The sequence below is a fragment of the Pseudorca crassidens genome, chromosome 17 (genome assembly GCF_039906515.1).
Source record: "Pseudorca crassidens isolate mPseCra1 chromosome 17, mPseCra1.hap1, whole genome shotgun sequence".
Lineage (NCBI taxonomy): Eukaryota > Metazoa > Chordata > Mammalia > Artiodactyla > Delphinidae > Pseudorca > Pseudorca crassidens.
The window spans coordinates 61,402,932-61,428,659 of record NC_090312.1 but is presented as its reverse complement, the minus strand read 5'-3'; the positions used below and the strand labels follow the sequence as shown (position 1 = coordinate 61,428,659).

Sequence of the window (25,728 nt, the reverse complement as noted above, 5' to 3'; positions counted from 1 at the left end):
ACTCTGAAATATTAAGCATATAATTCCTAAATCCACTAAGAGAAAGAACGTACACAATATGCAAAAGCCCTCTATTCAGTCAAGCCATAACTGTACATATAATTATGGTATTCAAATCAGATTACTAATTTAGGCGTGTTCTATCATGTCAAGTATACACTAACATAAGAAAAGTCAGAATAAAACTGAATGGGGGGCTTCCCTGGTGGCGCAGTGGTTGCGAGTCTGCCTGCTAACGCAGGGGACACGGGTTCGAGCCCCGGTCTGGGAGGATCCCACATGCCGCGGAGCAACTAGGCCCGTGAGCCACAACTACTGAGCCTGCGCGTCTGGAGCCTGTGCTCCGCAACAAGAGAGGCCGTGATAGTGAGAGGCCCGCGCACCGCGATGAAGAGTGGCCCCCGCTTGCCACAACTAGAGAAAGCCGTTGCACAGAAACGAAGACCCAACACAGCAAAAATAAATAAATAAATGAATAAACTCCTACCCACCCCCCCAAAAAAAAAAAACTGAATGGGAAGAAAAAAGAGGTAAAGAAAATTTAATTACTCTTTTTAGAAAATGAAAACTCCTAGCACATAAGATTAAAATATATACTACGGAAAGATTAGTGGGAAATGCAGCTTAATTATTCCTGTTGGTGGTGAGTAGTAAATACAGTAGTGTCAAATCGCCCCAACAGGATGCTAACTCTGTGCCCTGGATTATCATATTTGCATTTGGATGAAACTGGGACACATGAGGCATGAAATGGCCAAATGAACTTTCATTTTACTTCATTTGAATTTCCTCACATATTTTTATAAATATAAGATACAATAAAATCACATATAAAACACAATACTATTTTATATTGTTATTTAAATTCTCATATGCCTATACTGTAATTTCTCAACTACAATGGACTATGCTACTACAGTACGCCATGTGTAATGATAATTACTAAAGCTAAGATAGTTGCCTAACATTTTTATAAATCTTTAAAAACTTTATAAGCCTATGGTTATTTAAAAAAATCAGCATTAATAACAAAAGATCAACCAACTGAATGTCACAAATGCATAAGCCCTTTTGGATTCAGTTTTTTTCCACTGAAGCTAAAATGTAAAATTGGCACCGTGAAGCTTGAAATTGAGATTTAAAGATAAACACTGGTACCAGCATTTTGCTACTTGCTAGAAATTGCTTTCATCTGGAAATTGCCATTTAGCAAGGCTCATAGATATTTTTTATGAAATAAAAAGATGTAGCATCATAAACTTTTCAAACAGCCATAAAATTCCATGTACATTTCATGATTCTGACACTTCTGTACATTAATAGTTAATATCTGCTTTAACAGTAGCAAAATTAGGTAAATCATAATTTTAGAATGTCAGAAGCCAAAATACAAGTTGTAAAAATAAAATAAGCTCTTTCGATTTATCCTGCATCATTTTACACTGCGTAAGAAAAAGACAAATGCTTTAATACTTTGGCATTAAATAGGGAACATAATAGCTGCTTTGGCAAGATAAAGCAAGCTACATCACTAATGTATTTGGAGAATTCAGGAATGATATTATAAAAGGAAAACCAATACTTTAAACTTAATCTGGCTGATTTATTTCACATACACGCACACATACATGTACACACAAAACGCTTCTCACCTACAACAGCCATTGCAACAACCGAAAAATAAATTTCCTTTGTATCACAGACAGCAAGTCTGACTACAATGATTTTACAGTCTAAAATGTTGAATCCTTTTATAACTTAGATGCTTTTTTAAAGCTTTTAAGATAATGAAAGAAAAAGATGTTCATCTGTGAAAAAAGCTTTCCCCCAGTCTGACTTAATCGCATACATTTGCATGAAGAACCTGTGGCCCACCAAATATAAAGACTGCGGCCAAAGCAGTTTCCACTATTAGTGTTTTGAGCAGACTAATTAAAAATCCCTTAAATATTCCACACCCTAATTTTTCTTTAGTAGCTATTCATGAAGACACAGGCAACATGATGGAGTGGCAAGAAGCCAGAATGTGAAATCAGAACGCCTTATTTGGGGTCCTAGGAGCTCTACCATTCACTAGCTGTGTTATTTCCATGCAGTCATCCTAACCCTGCATCTCAGTTCCCTCATCTCTGCAATGGGAGTAATTCCACCTTTAGGTCAAAATTAAAGGATGAAACAAGTGAGGACTGAAATGCATGATATTAACTAAAACACATGGTAATTATTTCCACCATCCCCCAAATACTCCAGCTTGTCTATAACTTAATGATGCCTGTTTTTATAAGACAAGTGAAAATTACAGGAAACTGTACTTGATATATCTCAAATAAACCAACGAGCCAAAAGGCTCATTAGTAACTCTAACAAGACTGGTTCACAGGTCCAAACCCTCCACAGATGCTGTGGCCATGATATAAGCTTTGCTTTTATAAACTGTCAAATAATGTGTCATTATCACCGTCCCTTTCGGTGTGCTCATTCATGAATACAATGAGACATGCCTGTTATGGAGAACCAAGCACTTCATGTGCCAAGAAAGGGATTCTTTCATTCTTCCCACTTTCCCAAGTGGCCCTGTCCTGCTGTCAACGAAGGAGAAAAATGAAAGGAAAAGCAAAACAAGAAACGACAATGCTATCCTATAAGCAGCTTGAGGTTGAGGGTCATGCTTTATTCGTGATTTTATTGACTTCTTTCCTTTACCCCACTCCCCGTCCACATTCCACATAGTAGGTCTTCATACTTATTGACAGGAACTAAAAGCTATATCAGAAAGAGCCACTGTCATCTGTGTAGATGCAAGCGAGGAAACAGTCAGACCTGTCCCTTTGCTCTCTGCCTTTTCTTTCTATTTCATTCCTTTTGTCACACGGCTCCCGTTCCCTCTGGCTTCTGCCACTTTGTGTCCAAGCACTTGTCGAAAACTTCCCTCACTTAATCTTACCATCCCATCTCCCTTTCTTCTGCCTGCCACCTTGGCCTTTGTCATTTTTTCATTCTACGCACCCTCCCAGGCAGATCACAACCTCAACAACTTCAAATACACGGAAGACTTGCAAACTTTTATCTCCAGCTCAGCCTCTGTCTTGAATTCCAGAACCGCAGCCTTGTGCAACTGTCAACTGAATCTCAAGCCCTGGGTGCCCCTCTTGTGCCTCGCATCATACGAATCCACCCCTGAATTCGTCACCTTCCCCCGCTGCATACTGCACCATTCTCTGTATTCACTATCACGACCAACGGCACATCTGTCCTTTCAATCACTCAAGCCAGAGCCCTAGGGAGTCATCCATCCCTAAACTCACCATCCCCTCCCTGCTTCTCCTCTCCTTCTCCGATCCCCCCACCTTGATCAGTCTGTTCAGACCTTAAAATCCACACTAGGATTCAGCAGCTTTTTTCCACAACTGCTTTTTTCCACACCACCATCCTCACATCCCAACCATTCTTTACAACACACCCAGAGTGATCCTTCTAAAAGAACGACCTGAATTCATCTGAACCAAATATGGCCCACAAGACCCTTCCCGAAGTGGCTCCAGCCTCTACTTTCCATTTCCAGCTTCACCTACTGCCCCTGATGAGCACCAGTCTTGGGGAAGTACCAGCTATTCCACAGATGTACCACCCTCTTCAGCTCCTTCATTGTGTTCTCCCTGGTCCCTCTGCTCAGAATGATTTTTGCCAGCCCATTCCCACCCTCAGCTGCCTGGTCCCCTCCAACTCACCCTTCCAGACTCAGATCCTGCCCTGCTTAAAGGAAAGTCATCTCTTTGGAGTCAGGCACCCCTGAGAGAGCCCAGCATCTTTTAGGCACTGGTTCCAACTGCTGTTAAGCGTCTTTTCCCTCCCAAGACTGAGATTCTTGAGGAAAGTGAAAGGAATCCTCTTATGTCTGAGGTTTCATCATCCAACACTAATGCCTGGTATATGGATATATATCTGGTGAATGCATAAATGAGTAAATACCACTCCAACTAAATTTGACTCAAACACTGCCAAGCTTCTAGTGATCGATTATGTGTGAATGAGAGGTTCAGAGCTCTCTGTACAAGGTGCCATGGAAAATATCACAAGGCCATTCCGGTTGCAATTCCCAAGTGCTGAATACAGAAGTTGTGGTGTTCTTGTGTGTAGCCACGTTACAGATCGGCTTTTTTATAGTTTAAGAAAATTTGTCTTGTGTGGTTTTATTGCCTCTGACCTCTAGCATGAGCTGCTTCAACGTTAAAGTTTCCGAGTAGCTTCAGCACGTTCAACCACGTGGGGGTGATGGAGGAAGGAGTTCGGGTGGAGGTGAAAGGCCAGAGTGAGTGGAAGCAACATTAACAGCAATGATTGAGTCACAAATACAGCGAGACCTGAACCCCAAGGACCTATCTGAACACTCTTCATTCCTTACAGAACAAATTCACAGAAAGGCTTCCATATGCAACCTTGGGGCTCCCTGAAGACTGAAATGACAGATGCAGCAACGCTGACAAGTCGCACCTTTCCGTACTTTCAGAAAATCAATTGAAATTGATTACTTACAAATGAACAGGAGATATGATAGGTGGGGACTGGGTCCCGTGAAATTGAAGAGGAAAGTACAAGGCTGCTATTGATCAATTAAAACACTTTTTTTAGAAAAACCTGCCTACTCCATAAGGTTCATAGGGTTTCAAGTGCTCTGTAGTTTAAGTAAAGGCCCCCCAATCAGGCCAAACTTCCCTGTCCTCTGCCATAAAATCCACACTTAGAAAATTGAATTTTTCATAAATTTTCAATCACTCACAGGCTTGAAAATTATACAGTCCTATAAAACCAAGAAGGGGGAGTGGGTGAGACATTAACATAATATACCGAAATATTATAACAACGACAACAACAAAAATAATAACTCAAAACCCAAAGGATATGAAGAACTTCTTTTAATGGGTTTTTAAATTGTTTTATTTTGGAAAAGTGTTTCTTACAAAAGGGCAGCTGCATAATACAGAGACCTCTACAACAAACGTTGGCTCCAGTGTGAAATCAGGAAAAAATAGAGGAGGTGGGGCTCAGGGAAATGGTTTTGAAAATATTACATGTTGGTTTTAAATTCTGCCCTTTCCCTCTGCATTTAGAGTGGAGTTAGACTAGGATGCAGACACAGAAGATGTGACACAATTTTCCTTTTCTGAGACAACACGCTTGCACTTCGCTTGTGAGACATACTTGTTCATTTACTTTTAAAACCATCAAGTTCATCGTGAACAACACGTGACACTGCTGTAGTCATACTCACTGCTGATTAAATCATTTTTGATTTAATATTTTAGAAATCACCTAAGAAAATCTCAGGTTGCTACACTTCTCTCTTCGATGAGAATGACGCAAGTATGTGACATCAAACACAAGGTTTGCACGCCTCTCCACTGTGTCCCACGATCAGTGGAAGGCTTCATGCTTCCTATTTCACGATGCTAACATGGGGGTTTCTTTTCTGAGCTCATTGCATGAACTAAGCTTTAAGCTCTTCCTCAATAAAGATCTGGAAGACGGTGGGCACGGACCTTTCCACCATCTCTTTAGCTCTATCCTAGGGTCACTGTGGGGAGAACATGAGATAGCATAGGATTATTTTGAGACGCACAATAGAGGATATCTCTGTGACACAGCTGAACCATAAGAAGGCCCCCACATTGGATGCAGTAGAATGCTGGGCCTCATCAGACTCCTGGCCTCCACTCTTCGCTCAAAAACACACTAGTGTTATCTTGGACAAGTGCTCTGACCTTTCTAGGCCTCAGTTTCCCCTTGTGCAATAAAGGATAACAAAGTAACCACACAAGGTCACTGAGTAAAGTAAATATTGTATGTACAGTTCTTAGCATGGCAGCCAGCCCACGGTAAGGGCTCTGTGTTAGCTATTCATTCCATCCAGTAAGGATGTGGCAGATAAATCATACTCGGAGCTGTCTTTCCCCACACCCAGCCCTCGCCCTCAAATTCAGCAACGTCCCAGCCTTGCGGGACTGTCTCTGCCATGTTGCACACGAGCAACTTGCTTGTAGAACCAAGACTTAGTATAACCTCCAACAAGTTTCTCCCGGATGTATGAGGCAAGAGCTCTAGAAATACAATCAGCCCCAGACTCCCCAAGCCCAAAGGGAAGATAATTCAAAACAGTAGAGGGGCTTCCCCGGTGGTGCAGTGGTTGAGAGTCCGCCTGCCGATGCAGGGGACACGGGTTCGTGCCCCGGTCCGGGAAGATCCCACATGCCGCGGAGCGGCTGGGCCCGTGAGCCATGGCCGCTGAGCCTGCACGTCCGGAGCCTGTGCTCGGCAACGGGAGAGGCCACAACAGTGAGAGGCCCGCGAACCGCAAAAACAAACAAACAAAAAAAAAACAACTGTAGAGATGACTGGGGAGACTAAATGGTCTTCATTCACTTTATCCATATTAAAATTAGCTTGCATTTCTTGTATGTCTTCTGACAGCAAGGATAGCTAGATGTCAGAGGCAAGTTATTTGGCGATTTAGAGGTAAGCCAATAAATAGTTAACGTAGACAAAAAAATAAAACTGAACTATGTAAATTGTAAAGAATGAGTTAAAAGTAAATTATGGACCCAGGTCGAGTCACAAAAGTGATTGAGGAAGATTTTTACTACAGAATGCCCCGGAGCAGAGGAGCATTTGAAATGTAAGTAAAAGCATTTGAAAGAGTAAAAAGGAATATTTGTACTCTGACAAGGAGAGCTAAAACCGCAGAAAGACTCAGTTGATGGCAAGGACTCTATCTGGCACCCTCCTGGAAGCTCACACCTAGAGACTTTTGATTTGATTTTTTTTTAATTGAGATGTAACTGACATATAACACTATTCATTTCAGGTGTACAACATAATGAATCAACCTTTGTATATATTGCAAAATGATCACCATGATGAGTAGCTAACATCTGTCACCTCACATAGTTACAATTTTTTTTTCTAGTGATGAGAACTTTTAAGATCTACTCTCTTAGCAACTTTCAAATATGCAATCCAGTATTATTAACTATAATCAACATGTTGTACAGAGAGCTTTGACTTAAAAAAAAGCCCAATTAGAACATCTGTATTGAAGTACCTTACAGTGGTAGGATACCAGGTTTCTTTAAATATTAAATCAGTCTGTAAGCTGTCTGTGGCATATGTGCCCTTTACAGAAATTAGATTTTTTATATCTAGAAAGCAGAGTAAATATTTACCAAGGGCCAGAATACTATGTAGATCTGGATGATAATCTAAGAAAGCCACAGGAAAAAAGCCTTTCAATCGTTCCCAACTTTCGGAAGTCAAGTGAAAAGTTTGACAGACTGGACCAGACTTTTAACAAAGTGGAGTCCATGGGGGGTTGGTTCCAGGACCCGTGAGGATACCAGAATCAGTGGATACTCAAGTTCCTCATACAAAATAGCATTATATTTGCATAGAACCTTAAAGTACATTCTCCCACAGACTTTAAATCATCTCTAGACTACTTATAATACCTCATACAGTGTAAATGCCATGTAAACAGTAAATATGTAAATGCTACAATATGTAAATAGCTGCTGGAGCAAAGCAAATCAAATTTTGCTTTTTGGAACTTTCTGGAATTAAAAAATATATATTTTTTAAACCCGAGGTTAGTTGAATCCACAGATGTGGAACCCGAGGATATGGAAGGCGAAACTGGACTGCTCACACAAGACCCCTAAAACTGCTTCCCACCACACTGGTACTAAGGCCCAGAGGAAGCATGCTTATTTAATATGAAATGTAAATTATTTCCATTTCTGAACATACAGTACACTGTGTTGCAAAGTGCAGGGCCTCTCTGCCCCAGGGGTGCTCTCCAGCTGGGACTGAATTCATGCTCACAGATGATGCTGATTGTGGATCGATGGATGACCTGCTTGCGGTGGTTCACTAGGCTATGTGGATCCTGCAGCTACATCTGCAGGCGGAAACAAACCCAGGAGTGCTGTCCTCCAGCGGGAACCGTGGGAAGGGTAACATACCATTTTTTTTCTCGATTCTCTGAGTATGTGAATAGGGAAGTGAAAAGCAATGGAATCCACTTCAAACCGAAGGAGAAAACTCATTTCACCTGCTGGCATCTCTACCATGTGCTAATGTAGGCAAGCTTTTAAACAATAATTATGATAATAATAATAGCTCCCAGTCATGGAGAACTATCTTGTGAGTTAAGCACTTTGCATACTTTACTGCTTAAAGTAAATTTCCTCATCTGTAAATTAAAGATAATAACGCACCCATTTTATTATGTTATTATGAGGATTCAAGGAGAAGAGATGGAAAAGGCAGTTTGCAAATCGAGGCGGCAGGGCCAAAAAGGACAGGGTTTGAAAGAGACAGACATGGGTTAAAATCCTAACTGCGATTTCTACTATTTGATCTTGTTGAGTTCCAGTTTCCTTTTCTCCAAAGTGGAGATGAAGCTACCCACCTTGGAGAGGAATTGAAAGAGACATTAGGTCAAACACCAGCTGGTGTTTGCATTACCAGGAGGTTCATACCCTCTCTCCTATTATACATGTGAACTGCTTCTGTTAACCTCCATCAGCAGCCATTCAATGTCCACAGAATCCAAAGATACATTTCCTTTCCTAACAATAATTTTACTCAGTTTAATAAGCCAGACACTGGTTCAGTAGCTTTACATCTATGAACTCACTTAATCCTCACCACAATCCAGAGAGACAGGTAACTGTTATCCCCATTTTACAGACAAAGACACTGAGGCACAGAGTTTAGGTAACTTGCCCAGATTCAAACAGATGGTACCCAAGCTGCCAGCATGGCTCCCTAGTCTGTCCTCCTCACCATGATGTGACAGTGCATCATGTTAGGAGGGGGTCAACCTGTTTGTGCTTCCATGCTCAGATGTAATCTCTTCTAGAGATGAGCAATGGCTGCTCTCACCAAGTACAAAGTGTTGACTAGCTTTTCAACTTTTGAAATTACATTTTGCGTATTTTCTTAGAATTGCTTAAAAAAAACTATGATATGTTTTTAAATGAGGTGCCTATAACTAGTTCATCTTGTTCCATGTGCTAGAATGCTATAAATAAATGTGCTTCTTTTTCTAAAGAGTACCTAAATAAATCCTACATCAAAACACAACCCTGAGTTTTGGTTTAAACGTCTACTACAAGTCCACATTAAAAAAGATATATTAGGGCAGTCAATGTTATCTGTTTTATTAAACTAATGACTTCTATACCAAGAAATTGGAATATTCTCCTTATTTCTAATATTCACTGTCTTAACAGTCATAGCAGTACTGTATGGTATTTCAAAGTACTCCTTTTACAAATTGAATCAACTCAAATATTAAACATCAATGATGATAATCTATTGCTCTGCTTAAAAGGAATCTCTAGGGCACAGACGAGAGAAAGGTTAAAGAATTCTAGAATTCTATCCTTCAAAGTAGGGCAGGGCAGCTACCTATAAATCATGCTCTTTGTTTATTAAGATAATTAAGCCTATCAGTACACTTAACTTTCAGACTCAACAATTGTCTAGCATGAACCATTTCCACTTTTTCTAAAACAAAGGGGATGTGTTCAAAGGGGTCCTCTGCAAGCTCTCTGTACAATGCATGCTATTTTAAAACATGATTTATGTGTCTAATTCCTGGAGCTGCCTTGAAAAATATACTGGGGTTTTCCTTGCACATTCCCTATTAGGAGAAGACACTCCAATTTGAAGAGTGCACTCTGTTTCAGACTGCAGAGCGCTATATCATGTCAACATTTTCATTAAATACGTTCAAGCTAGACCTTAAACAAATGGAATGGAGAGCCACAGCTGCAGCCACTGCAGAGACAGTTATCCTGCCGGGAGGCTTACATAAGAGGTGGAGGACAGTAAGGGTGAAACCCAAGTGTCATCATCTGAACACTATTGCTTTGAGACTTGCTCACATTCTTAAAGTGTATGAAATCATACACGCTGAGCGGGTTTCTCATTTTATTTGCCTTATAGCACAGAACTCTAGGTTGACATATAAGTTGTCTTTCCCTAAAGGACTGGTCTCCAATTACAACTTCTGCCTAGGGGAAGAGAAAAGTGGGATGCGCGGGAAGCCTGGAGGCCTGAGAGGGAATGACTTAGCCCCCATCCCCAAAGATCTATCGCATCCAGGAATATTACTAGAGTCATTTCCTTGAGGACTTGCGATGGAGGTGACAGGACCCCCCTAACACCCCCCAGTCCCCCCCCCCGCGCGCGCGCACACACACATACACACGCACACACACACAGTCAAAGGGCTTGGAATGTGCAATCAGCAGCAGGCAAAATGCCCTCAGAGCACCTGTCCTCTCACAGCATTTCCGTCTGGCACGTTCAGCAGAGGCTGGAGCCAGTTCTCCCGGGACTGCTTCCTCTCCCCGCGTGCCCTGTCCGCGGCTTCGCACCCTCAACTCCCCAAGCTGGAGCCCTGCTAACAAGAGGTGCCATCCCCAGCTTCCCACGACGGGAAGATAACAAAAACGAACCTCCCCTTCCCGTGGCGCCCTCCAACTTCAAAAACTACAGTCAACTTACTGGGACGCAGACGACAGGGAGCCTTCGGGGGGGACCGCACTCCCGCTGCGCACAGAGCGCCGCGGCCCCGCACTGCCCGGGCGGCGGCGGGTGCGGGGCGAGGTGCTGCCGCTCTGCACCAGCCGCCTTGGCTCCGCGGTGACAAGCGCGACGGCGGCGGCGACGACAGAGGTTGCACCCGGCCGCGCGGTCCCGAGCGCTGCAGCTGCCGCCCGCCCCGGAGTGCGGCGCTTCGAGCCTCTGGTGCGTGTCTCCGGCTCCGAGGGAATCGGGGCTCAACAAGGAAGGCGGCCAGGGAAAAGCCGAGGCGCTGTAGCGGGGAGAGCTGCCAGCCCGCTCCCAGGCGGTCGATCACATCGCAGGCGCGCCGACAAGCGAGCGGGAAGGCAGGCACGCGCCGCACTCGGCACTCGCCGCCGCGCCGCGGAGAATGACAACCGCCGAGGCAGTGCAGCCGTGCGGGGCGCGGGACGCGAGTGCGCATGAGCCCGGCCCTCTGCGGCACGTCACGGGGGTGGGCGGGGCGGGGAGGGGGCGAGGCGGGCGGGGCCGGGTCGGGGCGCGGGGCGGACCCGGGTGCGATGCCCCGCTCCTTCGTGGGAAGGTACCGGAAGTCTCCCGCCTGGGGTTCGGTGAACCTTAAGCTGTGTGGTTGAACTTGTTTGTCTCCAGAGTCCATTGTCTCTGAAAAATCACTGTTTAATCTAAGCGATCCATAGGGCCCCTGGCAAGCCTACAAAAGCCAATTTAACTCAGGTTATAGTTTAACCTTAAAAAGCTGGGATTTAGGGGACGATGTACCTTGGCTGTACATTAAAGTAACTTACGGAACTAGTAAGAGCCTTTTTGCCCTGTCCGCACCCCAGAATCCAGAATAGTAAGTACATGAGAATCTCTAGATGGGGCCCAGGTATCATTAGGTTGTAAAGCTTCCCAGGTGACACCAAGGTACAGTAGAGCTTCTCAAAGGTGTGACAGAATCTTCTAGGGATTTTGTCAAAATGCTGGTTCTGATTCAGTAGGTTTGGGCACTACGGGGCGATTCTTCATTTCTAACAAGCTCTCAGATGATGTCAGTGCTGCAGGTCCAGACCAACCTATCTTGGCTACTGGAAGTGTGGTCTAGGGTCCGGAGGAGAGCTTCTGGTCTGCGTGAGAATCACCCGAGTAGCTTTCTGAAAATGCAGAGCATATTCACGGGCCCTATCTACAGTGGTTATGGTTCAGCGACTGGGCAAAGGTGGGTGTCTGGAATTCCATTCCTAAGGCGCACTCTCGATGAGTCTGATATAGGTGTTGTTTGAACCAAACTTCAGGATATTAGACCAGCAGCTAGGAGTTGGGAATAGACCTTTGCAGTGAGACGCACCAAGCCGGGTATTGAACTCAAGACATCTGACTGCAAGTCCAACTCCAATTGGTGCTTTATCTCACTAGTCCAAATTTTCTACAATTATTATGCATTACTTTACTTAGTAGGAAAAATATATAAATCATGTTAAACACACACACAACACACACACTGTATTCCTTACACGTATCATTAAAGGAGGCTTAAATCTGGCCTGGGAAGAAGGCTGATCAGGAGGGGAGGTATGGGAGTAGGGAGCAAAGTGATGGAGTAAGAGATGTTAGATGGCCTGTTCCATAGTGCATTGCAGAGGGAAGGCTGTGTAGCAGGAAACAAATCTAGGTTCTGGAAAGGTGCCTTGGAGAAGAAGATCCAGGGACTGGACGTGGTCTCCTGTCTGGCAGCACAGGGTGAACCTCAGGTATTCCAGAACTTATTAATTTATGGTACGTCATATATATTACCTCACTGAAATCTCACAATGGTCTCGTAAATTGGATAAAAGAGATTTATGCTCATTTTACAGATTTTAAAATGTTGACTTGCTCAAACAGTGGGACTTGAATGAGAGTACAGATCTGAGTGTTAGACACAGCTTCTATAATTCTAAGGAAAACGATTCAGATCTTACAAGAAAAATGCCTTCTGTTTATTATGCACATCCTTTAAAGGCTGTGCCTAAGTTTTGGGTTAGAAAAGCTTTCATTTTTGGAGGGAAAAAATCCATTTTGCATCTTCACAGCAGTTTTGCAGCTCCACAAATTGGGATACATTACAGTTACACAGGGCAGGCTTCACTGAGAGGTTCAAAGAGCGACACTCACATTTTCTGGTGACAAGTGTGATTACCATCCTCATTTTATCCAGGCCCAAAGAAGCTAAGTGATTTAGGCAAAATCCAGGCAAGAGCCAGTCTCAGGCCTCTGTCCTTCTCCTCTGCTCTCCTGTCACCAAATAACGTCCTGAAGATTGTTTTACATTTCCAAATTTTTACTGATTTGCCATCAGTAAATTAGAATCCAAAGGTATTCCAAAGTCACTCCTTGATATAGAACCGTAAGTGTCAGGAACAATTCTTGTGCTTGCGGTAAATACTCTGGACTATATTCCCAATGTGAATAAAGTTTTGGAAGAAAGTGTGTGATGTTTATATGCATCTCCCAGTCCAGAGGTTTGCTTTGGAATGCTATACTGTAAACTATGTCCGACCCACCTTTGTCTTTACCTCCAGTATAACTCTTCCATTAGAGCTATTCCTCTGTGTGATTATGAAAAAATTAATAAATGAATGCCTAATTAAAAGAGAATTCTCTATAAATGAGGGAGATGGTTGTGGAAATTTGTTAGTTCAGTTTTTAATAAGAAAATATTTTAAATTACAAAAAACACAAAGTTAGCATAACAATCATGTTGGGACTTTTAGGAGAGGTGTCCAAAGTTGTCATCCTGTTTTCTTAGGTGTTACAAACTCCAATCAAAATATTTATCTGTATAGTGTATGAATTCACTTGAATATTGACTTTAAGAGAGCCAAGATTTAATTTTATAAAAAGTTAATTAGTATGACCCAGCGCCACTGTATTTTGAGTTACTATCATTGGCATTAAACACAGGAAATATGTAATTGCCTTAATATTGACTGTATTAATATTGATCGTATCTGATCTATAATTTGTTTCTGATTAGCTGCTGTTGTTGTCTGGCAGGGATAACAGCCAGAGCTGCTCTGAGCTATGTATTCCTTAATGGGTCAGCAAAGTCTGCTCTTTGGCTGAGAATGTCTTCATTCAATGCCTCTAAAAGTCCCCATAGTGAGGATTTCAATTATACAGATGCTAGCGACTCCATTGAACCTATTCTCTGCTCATTCAAGAAACTGTACCTAGAATAGATTTTGATTACACTCTTTCTGCTGAGAATCATGGGCTTATCACTGAGCTGAGAGGTTTTGGCCCCCAAATTCTCTGTATTTGTTAATTACATTTCTTCATCTGTTTCACTCAAAGAGATTCTTGGACATGAAGATCTTCCACCCTCTGCCTAATTCATAGTGATAGTTCAGGCCAGAGAACTGTGGGGAGCCCAGGGGACTGGCAAAGCTGAGACAGAAGTGGGCACATAGAGTTAGATTTCACCAGGGAAAACTGAGGTTGCCATAAAAATGAACACGAGTTGTTCTTGATTTTTTGGACATGGTTTATTACCAGGTTTGCCTTGTTTGAGCACATGCAGCTGCTAGTAACTTCACTGGAAACCAAAACTGAATCCCTGGTGGGATGTAGGGATCGGGGAGGTGGGAGTGGAGATAGGTAGGTTAGCATTCTGTCCTTCTTATCCTGGGCAACTTTTGAAAACTATTGAAAAGCCCAATTCCTCTTTCCCTGACACAGGAAAGTTAAGAAGCACCTGAATTTCAAATGCTTACTTCTCAACTGTTTGTTCTAAAGAGTTTGTTTAGAACTTAGGACAGCCTGATCTGGATTTTTCAGGCTAACTCCATAATGTTTTTTAAACCTACAAATAAATTAATATGGTGTTTACTGCAACTCCAAGCTTGAAAGGAGATAGGTGCTGGATGAGAATTCTGGCTCAATGGTAAGAGAGGGGTCTGGGGCAGGGGAGAATGGAATTTAGGGACCAAAGAGGAAGACTGCCTATGGTGTTGGTGGCTGAGAAGCAGAGGCTGACAAAGACTGTTTATCAGTAGCCTCTGAGATGAACTTTGGAGAAGTATGAGCCTGTGACCAAGAAGAGAAATAGCAGTTGAAACTGTACCTGCAGCTCAGCACTTGCATTTCCTTAAAGTGTTAAGGGTGCCACGTTTGACTTAATCTATAGGAATGAATGATCAGAAATTACTAAATAGGCTATAAATCCCTTATAAATAGATACATGTTTAAAGAACTACTGCAGAAATGTACATTCAATTTTAATCTCTAAGAATTACCTACCCCTCCCTCCCAAGCAAGTTGTCCACTAATAGAAGGAGAAGGCGGCCAGTTGAGCGACCATGTGCACAGTTGGAACCACACAGAAGCTCTGGCTTCCAGAATTCCCATCTGTCAGCTGTAATCACATGGCTACCATCTTTGATTACCTAACATGGAATAACAATAGTTTTAAGCACATAGTAGGTTCCTAATAATGCCAGATACAGGGTTAGCTTTTTTTTTTTCTCCTAGAGTTAAAGGCTGTAGCTAGATGTCTCCTAATGCCCATTTTATCATTTTAATGTAAGCAGTGATTACCCATAGTTTGTAAGGGAGTGCTTTCCCTTTTTGACAGAAGACTTAAGAATGACTTTAGGCCTCCTCTGAGAACAGGGAAACCATGAAGAAAAGGCTTTCAGGGGAGATCAAGACAAAGCCTGCTAATGTTACTCTCTGGCCTCATAGTGTACTGCAAAGGAAAAAGCAGGGCTTAGGACTTGACACTTCCAGATCTTTCTATTGGGAGAAAGAAATTACGATGGGAAAGAGACAGTACTTACAAAAGTGAGAACAGAGAGTGTCTTAAGGAAATGTCTTTACATTACAGATTAAAGAAGGGATACCCATCATCCTTTGTCATCCTGACCTTACCTATTCCTTAAATTTCTATCCTGACATTGCTGCTCAAGATTCGTGGCTGTAAAAGTGATGCGAGGATGTGTTACTCATCATGTTGACCGAGATTCCTTAGGTTCACTTTTTCCCTCTTCTGCCTTTATCACTTCCATAGAATACAATTCTCACAAGCTCAAGTTTGAAGTAAGCATCAGAGAAAACCATGTGTTTCATTATCAGCCAACAAACAAAAATTCAAGATTGAAAAAGGAAGGTGTATACAGTTATGGAGAGTTTTACTTCCAGGAGGGGCTAGTTGCTCGCTCTCCAAAGTCAGAAAGATATGAAAAGCTTTCAGGGGCTAAAGCATTGCTGTCATTTCTTTCTCCATTCCTACCCTCTCAACGTTTTTTCAGCAAATAGACTTTTCTGCTCTCAGTCCTGTACCCTCCCTGGAGTGGAGCCTTATCTCGTTATGGAGGCACAGAAGATGACAGGGAGGGAAATTCAGTATACTGTGGCTTTTTCTTTGAACCAGAAGCCCCTTTAGGACTGGAGGAATATGCACTGTTTGTTTGACTTTCTTCCTCAGTCTGTCTAAGGTTACTTATCCGGAAAATGCGGATATCAAAAGTAGCTCTTATTATTCTCTGAGTCAGCTCTTTACTTATTCCTACTTCCCCAAGAAGAAGGATCATTTAGTTTCTGCTGAACTCTTTTCCCTTCCTTACTTCCAAAGAGAACACCTTCTAGAGAGGGATGCTAGGGAGGACTAGGGAGAATGAGGGCTCCCCGAAGTTTCCGTAGTGATCAACCCTACTATTCTGAACAGGCAACAAAACTCCTGGAATTTGAGATGTTGCTTGTGTGGTTGGTCACACTCTCAGTGGAGACTCAAACATTGGTTGGCGGATGAAAAAAAGTACAAGCATGTAGCCTGAAGGAAAGGCAGACCTTGGAGATTTCACAGCAATTCACATAGAAGAATTCCCAGAGGCAAAAGCCATAAAATAAACCATCACTCCAAGAGGTCTTGTAAAAACAGCAGTTGGTTTTAGAAATACTTAATCCCAAATTCCACCAAAGTGCACATGGTATTTCCTGTTTCTGGAGAGGCAGAAGAAAATTAAGCCCTGTTTGAAAGAAAGCAAGCAGAGCCAGATGTTGGTGTTGGTAATGATCTGCAGAGCCTAACACTCATGTGGCAGCAGTTGGGGGAAATGTACGACAGCTGTCTGAAGCCGTGGGAGCTTAATTTCTCTTGGCTAGAAAAGAAACAAAGTGTAGAGGCTGTTTTGTTTATAAATACAATGGACAACTGAGCCCAAGAGACATTATTTTGGTTTGTAGAGCCAGTAACAGCAATTTTACATATTATTTATATTCCTTTGACATACTTTGTCCAAATCACTTATTCAAGAATATTCAGTATCCAACCAACTATAATGCCATTCTACAGTGATTTTTTTTCCAGAGAATACTAGACTATTAGATTTTAAAACCAATTATAGGCAATTTGATAGTAGTTTGCTTTGTCTATATTAGTAATTAGAATTTGGTTCTGAAAATACATGATTGGGCTTCTTGATAAAAAGAGCCTTGGGTATGTATATAGGAGTGATTACAGTCTACTTTATCCTTTGCTGTACCCCACCTTGATTCTTCTGCTTTGGTCAAACTGGTTTGCTCTTCATTGCTTCACATCCTTTGTACTTTCTTGCTTTAGTGTTTCACTGTTTTGTTTTGTTTTGATTTTTATTCCCTGTGTTATTTAATTATATTCAATTGACTTTTATGCTGATAACATTTTCCCACTTTAACAATTTATTTATTTATTTATTTCCCCTCTTTTAAAAAATTGAAGTATAATTGACCTAGAACACTATGTTAATTCCAGGTACATAACATAATGATTCAATATTTCTATACATTACAAAATAATCACCAGGATATGTCTAGTTACCATCTGTCACCATACAAAGTTGTTACAATACTATTGACTATATTCCCCATGCTCAACATTTTATCCCCATGACTCATTTATTTGTAACTGGCTGTTTGTACCTCTTAATCTCCCTCACCTATTTCACTTATCCCCCCACCCCTACTCCTCTGGTGACCACCTGTTTGTTCTCTGTATCTGTGAGTTCATTTCTGTTTTGTTATGTTTATTCATTTGTTTTGATTTTTAGATTCCACATATAAGTGAAATAATATGGTATTTGTCTTTCTCTATGTGATTTATTTCACTTAGCATAATACCCTCTAGGTCCATTCATGTTGTTGCAAATGGCAAGATTTCATTCTTCTCTATGGCTAATATTTTATTGTATGTGTGTGTGTGTGTGTATATATATATATATATATATCTCACATCTTTTGCATTCATCTATCAATGGACATTTAGTTTGCTTCCTTATCTCAGCTGTTGTAAATAGTGCTGCAATGAACAAAGGGATGCATATATCTTTTTGAATGAATGTTTTTTTTTTCTTTGGAGAAACACTCAGAAGTGGAATTGCTGGATCATATGATAATTCTATTCTTTATTTTTTCTGGAACCTCCATATTGTTTTCCATAGTGGTCATACCAATTTGCATTCCCACAAACAGTGCACAAAGATTCCCTTTTCTCTACATCCTTGCCAACACTTTTTATTTGTTGTCCTTTTAATAATTGTCTATTCATGTCCTCTGCTCATTTTTTAATCAGCTTTTTTTTAATGTTGATTAGTATGGGTTCTTTGTTTATTTTGAATATTAACCCCTTAACAGATATGTCATTTGCAAATTTCTCTCCTATTCATTAGGCTGCCTTTTTGTTTTGTTGAGAGTTTCCTTTGCTGTGCAAAAGCTTTTTACTTTGATATAGTTCCATTTGTTTATTTTTACTTTTGTTTCCCTTGCCTGAGGAGACATATCCAAAAAAATATTGCTAAGACCAATGTCGATAGCGTACTGCCTATGTTTTTTTCTAGGTATTTTATGAGTTCAGGTCTTACTTTTAAATCTTTAATCCATTTTGAGTTTATTTTTCCATATGGTATGAGAAAGGAGTCCAGTTTGATTCTTTTGCATGTAACTGCCCAGTTTTCCCAGTATTATTATTGAAAAGTCAGTCTCTTCCCCGTTGTATATTCTTACCTCCTTTATCGTAGATGAATTGTCCACAGAGTGTGGGTTCATTTCTGGGCTCTCTATCCTGTTCTATTGAACTATGTATCTGTTTTTGTACCAGTACCATATTGTTTTGACTACTGTAACTTTGTAGTATGATTTGAAATCAGGGAGCTTGATACCTCTAGCTGTGTTCTTCTTTCTCAAGATCGCCTTGGCTATTTGAAGTCTTTTGAGTTTCCACACAAATTTTAGAATTATTTGTTCTTGTTCTATGAGAAATGCCACTAGTTTTTAAATAAGGATTGCATTGAATCTGTAGATTGCCTTGGGAAGTATGACATTTTAACTATTAATTCTTTCAATCCATGAGCATGGTATATCTTTCCATTTGTTGTCTTGTCTTCAACTTCTTTCATCAATGTCTTGTAATTTCTGAGTACAGGTCTTTTATTTCCTTGGTTAGATTTATTCCTAGGTATTTTATTCTTTTGGATGCAGTTGTAAATGGGATTGTTTTCTTAATTTCTCTTTTTGATAGTCATTAGTGTATGGAAATGCAACAGATTTCTGTAGATTACTTTTTTATCCTGCAACTTTACTGAATTCATTTATTCTAATAGTTTTTTGGTGGTGTCTTTAGGATTTTCTTTATATAATATCATGTCATCTGAAAATAGTGACGGTTTTATTGTTCCTTTCCAGTTTGGACTCTTTTTATTTCTTTTTCTTGTCTGATTGCTGTTGAATAAAAGTGGCAAGAGTGGGCATACTTGTCTTGTTCCTGATCTTAGAGGAAATGCTTTCAGCTTTTCACCATTGAGTATAATGTTGGCTGTGGGTTTGTCATATATGGCCTTTATTATGTAGAGGTATATTCCCTCAATACCCACTTGGTTGAAAGTTTTTATCATAAATGAATGTTGAATTTTATCAAAAGCTTTTTCTGTACTTATTGAGAGGATCATATGATTTTTTTCCTTCAGTTTGTTAATGGATATACCACATTGATTAATTAGCAGGAATTGAGCCCTCCTTGTATCCCTGGGATAAGTCCCACTTAATCATGATGTATGATCCTTTTAAGGTATTCTTGAATTTGGTTTGCTAATATCTTGTTGAGGGTTTTTGCCTCTATGTCCATCTGTGATATTGTCCTGTAATTTTCCTTGTTTTTTTTGTGGTATCTTAACTAGCTTTGGTACCAAGGTGACACTGGCCTCAGAATAAGTTCAAGAGTGTTCTTTCCTCTGCAATGTTTTGGAATGGTTTGAGAAGGATAGTATTAGCTCTTTAAATGTTTGGTGGAATCCACCTTTGAAGCCATCTGGTCCTGGACTTTTGTTTTTTGGGATTTTAAAAAAATTATTGATTCAGTTTAATCAGTCTCTTTATATTTTCTATTTTTTCTGATTCAGTCTTAGGAAATTGTACATTTTAAGAATTTATCCATTTCTTTATCCATTTCTTCAAAAGTTGCCCATTTTATTGGCATACACTTGTTTATAGTAATCTCTTATGATCCTTTGTATTTCTGTGGTGTTGGTTGTAACTTCTCTTTCATTTCTGATTTTACTTATTTGAGCCTTCTCTCTTTTTTTCTTGGTGAGTCTGGCTAAAGGTTTATCAATTTTGTTTATCTTTTCAAAGAACCAGCTCTTAATATCCTTAATCTTTTCTACTACTTAAAAAAAAGTCTCTATTTCATTGTTTCTGCTCCGATTTTTATGGTTTCTTTGCTTCTACTAAGTTTGAGTTTTGTTTGTTCTTCTTTTTCTAGTTCCTTTAGGTGTAAGGTCAGGTTGTTTTTGAGATTTTCTTCTTTCCTGAGGTAGGTTTTTATTACTATAAACTTCCCTCTTAGAACAGCTTTTGCTGTTTACCATGGATTTTGAGTCATTGTGTTTCCATTTTCGTTTGTCTCCATGTATTTTAAAAATTTCTCTTTGATTCCTTCAGTGACTCATTGGTTATTTACCAGCATAATGCTTAACCTCCACATGTTTTTTGAGGTTTTTTTTTGTTTTTTACTTTATTTCTTCACTGTTGTTTTTTACTCAAGTCCTCCTTTCCCACTTCTGTCCTTCAAATACCAGCCATACTTTAATGCCTAATGCATATCTCGCCATGTCCATGCAGTTGCCCTTGATCATCGTAGCTCTCCTGCTGGACAGATCTCTACTCCTGTTGGGAAACTATAACACCTACTGTCTATATCATCCACGTGGCACTTATCCCAAACTGTTCCTGTTTCCTAGCACAGACCTTCAAAAACCCCTGGAGTTTCTTGGGTGGTAAGAGTGTCTTATGATATACATAATGAACTTCTTTGGACCATACCTGAGTTTATGCTAGTGAGATATGGAGGAAAACCAGTCATATGCTTAGAAGGTTGGAAATTTCAGCCCCACTACCTGACCCTGGGGAGAGGAGAGGAGCTGGAGATTGAGTTCAATTAAATGGCCAATGATTTATTCAGGCACCCTTATGCAATGAAACCTCAATAAAAAAAACTCAAGACACTGAGGCTTGGGGAGCTTCCTGGTTGATGAACATATCAACGACTCAGAGGGTTATGCAGTCTGACTCCACACAGACAGAAGATCCTACATGCCACAGTCTTCCATACCTTGCCCTATGTACTTCCTCATCCGGCTGTTCTGTCCTATATTACACTTAGTTTGGGTTTCAACCCAAATACAATGAGAATAATCTGGGAACCTTAAAAAGAAGATAATAAACTGGTAATCTTAAATATAATATTTTCCTAAGTTCTATGGGTCATTCTAGTCAATTATGAATCTGAAGGAGCATTGTAGGAACCTCTGAATTTGTAGCCAAGTCAGATAGAAGTGTGGGTAGCCTGGAGACCCCACTTGCAGCTGGCATCTGATGCAACGGAAGTCTGTTAGGGACCTTGCACTTTAGCTTGTGGTATCTGATGCTAACTCCAGTTAGTATTAGAATTGAATTGAATTGTAGGACTACCAGTTGGTTTTAGGGAATTGGCATCAGAACACAAAATTACACTCTGTGATTAAAAAGACACACAATGTTTTTGTGTTGTCTTATTTATAGTGTTGATTAATATAGAGCAGAAATGACATCACCATCTCCAGATGAAGAAGAGAGCAATTATATCAGGAGATTATGTCTATATCAATCAGCTCAATTTGATTGGTGGTCGGTGAAGTAATCAACACATTTTAGCATGTGCATCCCATCTCTCCAGCTGGACTGTATGCTTGTGGAAGTCAAGCCCACATTTCCTATGTCTTTATATTTCAAACCATGCCTTGTGAATTGTCTTAAAAAATCCTAAGTACTAATGACATGCTTTATGGTTGATAGGATGATGTACAAATAAGTACTTATTAATTATAATACTCATCTTTCATTTCATGCCTATTTAACAGTCTTGTCTCTATGGACATTACTTTAATAATTTTTTTCTCTACTTATTTCACAAATAAGAAAGAATAAGCCATAGATAAGCCTCTTTCCTAAAATCTCAGAGTAAGTCAGGACCAGACCTGAAATTAAAAGTCCATCTCACTTAGCCTATGACTTAGCTTATCACACCCTCCTTAAGTATTAAGAGCTACTGGTCTTTTTCAGTTCCAATCATTCTGTGAATGATGATAGACAGTGATATAGTCATTGAAGTTCAGAAGCAGGTTCTATTATGCATAGTGAGCTTGTCGTTCACTTAGCCTTATGTTTATGCTAGTAATTAAACTCAATGTCATTTTGCCAAATTAAGTTAGTGAGTCATTTATACTAATAGGAAATGTTAGGAATCTAACTTGACATACACTTTTAAAGAGCAAAAGAAATAGACTTCAAGCATTGACACAAACAGAAACATATTAAAAAAGGAATCTCAAGTATATAAAAATAACTGTATTGCCTATCTAGCAGGTTAAAATTTAATTAGCTCTATTGAATTGTAGCTGGACTCACTCTTTGAGTCTTCTTCATGTTATATATCAGAACTGCAACAATAACTTTGCAGCCAGAGGAGTTTCTAATGACTATGGGGGATACCAGCTAATGATTTATTTCAGGAGGGAGAACAGAAGAGAAATATTGTTTTATTTGATCTGATTTAATGTTGCTTTTCTAACACACCAAACTTTTACTTTATTACTAACAAAATCTCTGAAAATGACAGCAGCTGGCATTAGGGAACAGTCATTACTGGAACACTCTATTTGACAACATGAGATGATGTCCATTAAGAGCTTTAAATTCCCCTCAAATATGTGGTAGGAAACATCAAAGTTTATTTAACCCAGTGCTGAGTACTAAGAAGCGCAATAATAAACTTGCACTGAGAGCCTGATTCTCAACACATTTCCCTAAGAGCTTTATCTAAATGGCAAACATGACAGAAAGGATTGTTTCCCAGAGTCTTAAGTTTAGACATACTTGTGACACTTTCTCTGAGTCAAAGCAGATGATTTTAGTAAAAATTTTGCAGGTAAGAGAAAGGTCCATGGTCTTTCCCTTCTAGAAAACTCCTGGATAAATAGGGATGTCTGTTCCATACAAGCTTTTGTATGTATATGCTCTCAAATGGGAGACACCTGGGGGATTCGACTTTTCAAGGGAAGGCCTCGGAGACTGGCCTGATTTTGATTATGTCAACAGTATTTAATCCAGGAGAGTCTAGATTTGTTCTCTCTCTCTTTTTTTTTTTGCGGTACGCGGGCTTCTCACTGTTGTGGCCTCTCCCCTTGCGGAGCACACGCTCCGGACGCGCAGGCTCAGCGGCCATGGCTCACGAGCCCAGCCACTGCGCAGCATGTGGGATCTTCCCGGACCGGGGCACGAACCCGTGTCCCCTGCCTCGGCAGGCGGACTCTCAACCACTGCGCCACCAGGGAAGCCCTAGATTTGTTCTCTTTTGAGATTCACTTAGAGCAATTCCAAAATTCCGGAATTCAGTGTCCAGGCTAATCTAGACTCTTCTGAATTAGGAATGATATGGCCTGCTGTAAACCCAACCTCCTGGGGCCACAGGAGAATTGATGGAGGCTTAGTTAGTAAAGGTGGCCTTGGCTAGAGAATTCTGTGCCTGCTACAATAGCAGGGGTCCCTTTGGGGTACAGTAGGGTCCCCAAAGCAGTTTTCCTTTTTTGTGGGAGAGAGAGTTGATGATTCAGCCCCCCGCACAGTGGTTAGCAGCGTGGGCTCTGGGGGAAGGTAACCCAGGTTTATACGCCTCCCCTGACAGGTACCAGAATCTTAATCAAGTGCTTTTTCTCTCTCCGTCTCAAGATTCTGCGCTTGTAAAATGTAGCAATCGCTTTTCTCATTCAATATTTAATTATATGATCAATATAACTAATGGCTTTTAAACTTTTTGCACAGTCTCTGGAACCTAGAAAGTGCTCAAATAACAACCAATGGTGCTCGGTGTGCTGGGTGAAGTCTGTACATTTTATATATGTAACTCATTTGATTTTCACAGACTGTATGAATTACTGCATTCCCATCTTATAGATGAAGGAACTGAGGCACATACAGACTAAGTAACTCATCCAACATCACATAGCTAGCTAACAGCAGATTACCTCTATTCATTTTAACCCAGGTCCTATGGCTCCAGAGTCTGTGCATTTAGCCACGATTTTCTGCTGCTTCTCAAATAAATGTGATGTTTTATTATTGTTGTTTTCCTTCCTGTAAGGCTTTCCAACTCCATGACACCAATGTGACCTCTGTTGCCTCAGGTCTTTTGTTCAGGGAGAAGTAGCAGTTGGCCCCTCCTATTGCTAAACCAGGGTAACCCATGACAAACCACTTGTCACTTGCATGATTCCCATGGTGAAGGGGAAATGGTAGCCGGAAATGCTGAAAGGCCATATATGAGGAGTTAAACTCTGGTTTGGATTCTAACACTCTCCTGGTTACATAACCAGGTTCAAGTTGGAATATTTCTATGCATCGTACATATCTAGAATTTTGCGATAGTCTATTTACCTAAACTTAAATACTTCCTGAATACTTACTAAGTGAGATCATTGTATACTTTGCTGTGGATAGAAAAAAGAAATGAATCAATAGAAGCCATGATCCCAACCGCAAGTAAATTGATTCTAGGATGATAGATGCCTATACAGGTAACCAGGGTGGAGCACCTGTGAGAGTTGGCAAGACCTGGTTTCAAACACAAGTTTCCTTTCCTGTCTGTGTATCACCTGAAGCAAATGATCTATCTGATCCTTCATTTTCTCATTTGTAAAATGGGCTTGATAATACTTTCCTTGTAAGATTTGAATCACTGCTGGTACTCATAAATGTTATTGAAAGTATTCAACAAATGCTTTGAATAAATATATTATTTAAAAGGAAGAGTATAAGAATGTCAGTAGGAAAAATATGTAATACTGTGAAAACTTTAAAAGTGTATGGACTCGTGGACAAAATTAATTTCCATGTTCTATTTTCAAGATAAACTAAATAAGAGGTTATATTCTAGAATGCATTTTAAACTGGTTGAGAATTTAAAGTCTAGACACCAAACAAAATTTAACAGTTAAGACCTCTTCTAGCTTGTGATCTTCAGGAACGCCCTCACCACGTGCTTTGGCAGAGGGTGTGTTGTGCTTACGGGTGCAACATGTGGGGTATCTTTTGTGGAGGAGGCCGGAAGATGCCTAGGTTGTCTGCTATCTCAAAACCCAGATCCCTGTAAAAGGCAGCAACATATGTTCAAGAAAAACACTGTGCTTTTCAATAGTGAGCAGTGAGAGGGAAGCTCTTCTTTCCCATACTTGATACTTTCTTCCATGTAAAAGGGGTTCCACTAGCATAAACTGTCTGGGCTATCTTCTACCCCTTGCTGATTCCCATCCGGGGGAGAGAGTGACTTTCTGACTGGTGAGGTTGGAAGAAGAAACAGGGCATGTACAGCCTACCCCTTCCTCTTCTCTTCTGGTGGGAGCTGCCAGTAGGAAGAGAGCCCTCGTCTCTGCTCCTGGCAGAGACGGATCTGCTCTGGAAGCCCAGCACCCCTGCAGCAGAGAGGGGGAGCCTCTAATTCTGGAGAAGGCGAGCGTGCTGTAACAGGATGCCTCTGGCCCATAGATGTGCTGTCACTTCCTCTGTTAACATCCTTATCGGTAATAAATGTTATTT

At 40.7% G+C, this 25,728-nt stretch overlaps 2 protein-coding genes across 5 annotated transcripts in view; both read right to left on the bottom strand.

Annotated features, from left to right (window-relative positions):
* Positions 1–10,699, bottom strand: part of PAG1 (phosphoprotein membrane anchor with glycosphingolipid microdomains 1) — a 141,342-nt gene extending 130,643 nt beyond the window's left edge. Inside the window, exon 1 of one of the 4 annotated variants that reach the window (XM_067711987.1) lies at positions 10,570–10,699. The gene's annotated coding sequence lies outside the window, so the exon portion shown is untranslated. The remainder of the gene's footprint in view (positions 1–10,569) is intronic. The other 3 variants (XM_067711990.1, XM_067711989.1, XM_067711988.1) reach the window with 3 other exon arrangements.
* On the bottom strand, positions 6,198–11,248 carry LOC137210095 (serine/arginine repetitive matrix protein 1-like). The gene is made up of 2 exons (XM_067711705.1): positions 10,566–11,248; positions 6,198–8,029 (listed from the first exon to the last, which is right to left on the bottom strand). The coding sequence occupies exons 1-2, from the start codon at positions 11,246–11,248 to the stop codon at positions 7,921–7,923; spliced, it is 792 nt and encodes a 263-aa protein (XP_067567806.1). The 3' UTR covers positions 6,198–7,920.
* Positions 11,249–25,728: the final 14,480 nt, after the last annotated feature.

What these genes read in the sequence shown, in the direction of transcription:
- LOC137210095 (XM_067711705.1), bottom strand. Translation starts at nt 11,248, where the DNA reads ATGGACTCTGGAGACAAACAAGTTCAACCACACAGCTTAAGGTTCACC. An exon ending in TGTCGTCTGCGTCCCAGTAA is followed by an intron (nt 8,030 to 10,565) that starts GTTGACTGTAGT and finishes ACATACTCAGAG; the next exon opens with AATCGAGAAAAAAAATGGTA.